Source organism: Juglans microcarpa x Juglans regia, chromosome 2S, assembly GCF_004785595.1.
Source record: "Juglans microcarpa x Juglans regia isolate MS1-56 chromosome 2S, Jm3101_v1.0, whole genome shotgun sequence".
Lineage (NCBI taxonomy): Eukaryota > Viridiplantae > Streptophyta > Magnoliopsida > Fagales > Juglandaceae > Juglans > Juglans microcarpa x Juglans regia.
The window spans coordinates 18,660,523-18,664,004 of record NC_054597.1 but is presented as its reverse complement, the minus strand read 5'-3'; the positions used below and the strand labels follow the sequence as shown (position 1 = coordinate 18,664,004).

The window sequence follows — 3,482 nt, the reverse complement described above, 5'->3', positions numbered from 1 at the left end:
ATGGGAGGGGTGGTGACAGAAATGACGGCGCATGGCGGCGCTGTGGAAGACGACTCAAACGGACGAGGGAGAGGGAAGGGGTGTCACATGCAGGAGGAAAAGCATGGGAGGAAGAAAGAAAAGGAAGAAAGAAGAAAGAAGAAAGAAGAAAAAAGAAAAAAAGAAAAAAGGGAAAAAGAAGAGAGGAAAAAAGAAAAAGGAAGGGAAAATAAATTAGATACAGTCTTTTAACTCGGGGTCTCAAAACTAATCCAATAAAAATGATTTCAAAACGACAATTTAAATAAACTAATTTAAAATAAAGAGAAATTTAAATAATGAACAATAATTAATAACAAGAAAAAACGTTAAATTAACAGTTAAAAATCTTAAAATAATACCACGTAAATCATCTAAAATTTAAAACAAGAAAGCCCATAACCTTAAGAAATGGAATAATTTCTTAGTCAAAATACACGTAAATACAGGATATTACATCCTTCCCCCCTTAAATAAAACTTCGTCCTTGAAATTTGCAAGGTCAAACATTAAAGCTAAGGCAGTTACAAGATACAACCCATAATACACTTGAGACAAACATACCATCACTAACGCCCAAACAATTATGGGTACAGTTCTCTCAAGTCTACTCCCAAAGGCGATTCCATCATACTCGCATTAGTCTCCCAATGGCACCTCACGTCTAGTACTCCTAGGGCGGCCATGTAATCCAAAATCTCTATTTTCACCAAAACATTAATAAAGCACTTAGCAAATTCCAATGATTATTATTTTCATAACATGAACAGTGCTAACCTCAATCGACTCCTATGTTAAAACTTACAAACCTTCATTGTATTCTACAAGTTGGTAACCTATTAGCCACTTTCAAAGTTAACCATCAATAACATAATTGGTACAACTGAGTGATTAATCTCCAACTACAAGTATCGTCTCAAAAATTCAAGTCACCACTAATTCCTCAAAATCAGCACAAAATTTTAACTCCTAATTATAACCAAAATATCACGTTCCTCCTACTAAGCACTCTGATAATTCACCACATGCATAAAATTTATGTCCTCGCAAAAAAAAAAAAAAAAAAAAAAAAAAAAAAAAAAAAAACACCATCGAGCACAAGGTGTCTCCATACCTACTAACAAGAAAACTCTTACCACATTTTGGTAGAAAATACTCTTTTTCCCACAACTATGAGTTATCACTCATATTTCTCAATTGACTCTCGTAGCTTTAATCAAAATCAATATTCCACAAAATACATCCATGATCATTGACAAAAAACCAGTATCAATCAACTTTAGCATCCCAAATTGAAAACAAGTAACATCACCCCAAAATACACTCGTCTCATCTAAGATAAGGAACATACCCTAATAGGCTCGAATCCAACCCAGCCAACCAATAAGAGCGCCTATAAACTTCTACCCGACAACCTAAACCCAAAAGTTCATCACCTAAATTATGAATATAATCTAATCTAGTAGTGACTAAACTCACTACGAACCACTATTGACTTCACCAAAATATTATCAAAGCTTTCTTGGTAACTCGCCCACCTACTTCTACTCCTACAAGCTAGTATTAGCAAGACTAGTTCCTTCAATAGCACATCACTATTAAACCTCAAGGCAAGCCATACTGCTCAAATCTTCAATCCACCAAAAACTATTGCACAACACCCATGGATCTTAATGCTTTATTAACTCACATACTTGATTATGTTATCCACCGCTGATGCCTAAGTTTCAACTTCCAAGATTTTATCATACACCATACATGGCGACCCAACAATCTCTCTTCAAGTTAAATAACAATGTCTATAATTCTCTCGAGTGTACACTCAATCTCCAAAGGAAAGTATACCCTCACAATTTAAATTCATATTTGACCTTAAGTCACAATTAATTCTTCAAGGTAATCACAACAATCATTGTCAACCATCATTCCATTGAGTAGCCCTCTTCGACTGAACACTTCAATCAACTCATCAAAAACTCAAAGCCAAGGTCTCTTGAATTTAATACTATTGTATTGACTCCTCTTCAACACTTGCCAAAGCCACTTATTCCAAGCCAAAAAAATGAGACTGGGATCTATACTCTCCGAAATCCATGTACACTCACCACTACTACGCATTGATCTCATGCACCCTTAGCCAAAACTAATAATCTTCCAAATGTGCAAGTGATCCATCACTACCATTTCTATCATCTAGACCTATATCCTCGAAATCAACAAGAATCATTTCGTAAATCTGCACTATCTATTATCCTTAAAATTGATATGGATCAAATCCTAAACCTACCACTGTAACCTCGAGCTAAAAACAATCATTTTCTGAACTAGATCAACATATTCAATCCTAAAAAATTACACGAACTAGATCATTACCTTCCATCTCCAAAGAAATTCTCCCCTGAAAAATTCCCATATTAGTAACTCAACTCTGATTAACTCCACTTTAATGGTTACAGACTAATCAATCTCCAGAATAGTTCAAGCTAGCGTACCAAGTTTGAAAAGTTTTAAATTTGTAGAACCATAACCCGTTCGTTGATCCTGTGATTTAAACCCTCCTCAAACCTCTGAGTTTTCTTCTTCTCATCGGGAAATCAAATATGAGGCGAAGCGTTATAACTTTGCAAATTTTGCAGCATTCTGCCGTACCGTCATGGTCCCTTGCACCAAGTTAGTAAACTCTCGGCCTCTAGCTTTTTGGACTGCTTTCGAAAAGAAGCGGTCGAAGAAGTTTTGCTTAAAGCGAGGCCAGCTCACTACTCCAGTTGCATCAGCTTCTCTGATGGCTTTCTCAGAATTCCACCATCTCTTCGCTTCTCCAATCCATTTAAAAGCTGCAAATCGAACTTTTTGTTGATCAGTGCACTCCAAAACATTGAATATCTCTTCGATGTCCTGAATCCAATCCTCAGCTGCGTTGGAGTCGCCTCTTCCATCAATGGTGGGTAGATGAGTGCGATTAAATTGCTCAAACATGCAGCCCCTCTCATTGTTATTTTCGTTCAAATCTTCCAGGTTTCGTACTCGACGACGAGCAGCCATCTTGAGATCTTAAACTCGGTTAAACGTTCTAAGGAACGAAAACAAAATATGTATAAACAAAATATATATACCAGTTAAAATATTTAAAACAAGTTAAAGATAAATAAATGAATCAATAAAATCTTGAACTTGTTTTTACCCATTCTTAGTCATATCTTTAACTAACTCATATACTTATTCCTACCATATATGATTGTAAACCCGACATCGCTCTAAACTCTCATACATCTTTAAAATCTAAACCACAAATATCTAAACCTTAAATTTTATAAAGATTTTCTCCTACAGTCCACAAAATAAGCTTTTCGGATATAAAATCCCTAAACCTCAAAACTCAATCATAAAGTCTGCGAAATCTAAAACCTTAAATATCCACATAATCAGCTCTTATTCTTTACAAATATACACCTCAAATATGAAGT

General features: G+C 35.3%; 1 protein-coding gene across 1 annotated transcript; it reads right to left on the bottom strand.

Annotated features, from left to right (window-relative positions):
* Nucleotides 1–2,631: 2,631 nt before the first annotated feature.
* LOC121253450 lies at nucleotides 2,632–3,060 on the bottom strand. Its single transcript, XM_041153464.1, has one exon. The coding sequence runs from the start codon at nucleotides 3,058–3,060 to the stop codon at nucleotides 2,632–2,634; it is 429 nt and encodes a 142-aa protein (XP_041009398.1).
* Nucleotides 3,061–3,482: the final 422 nt, after the last annotated feature.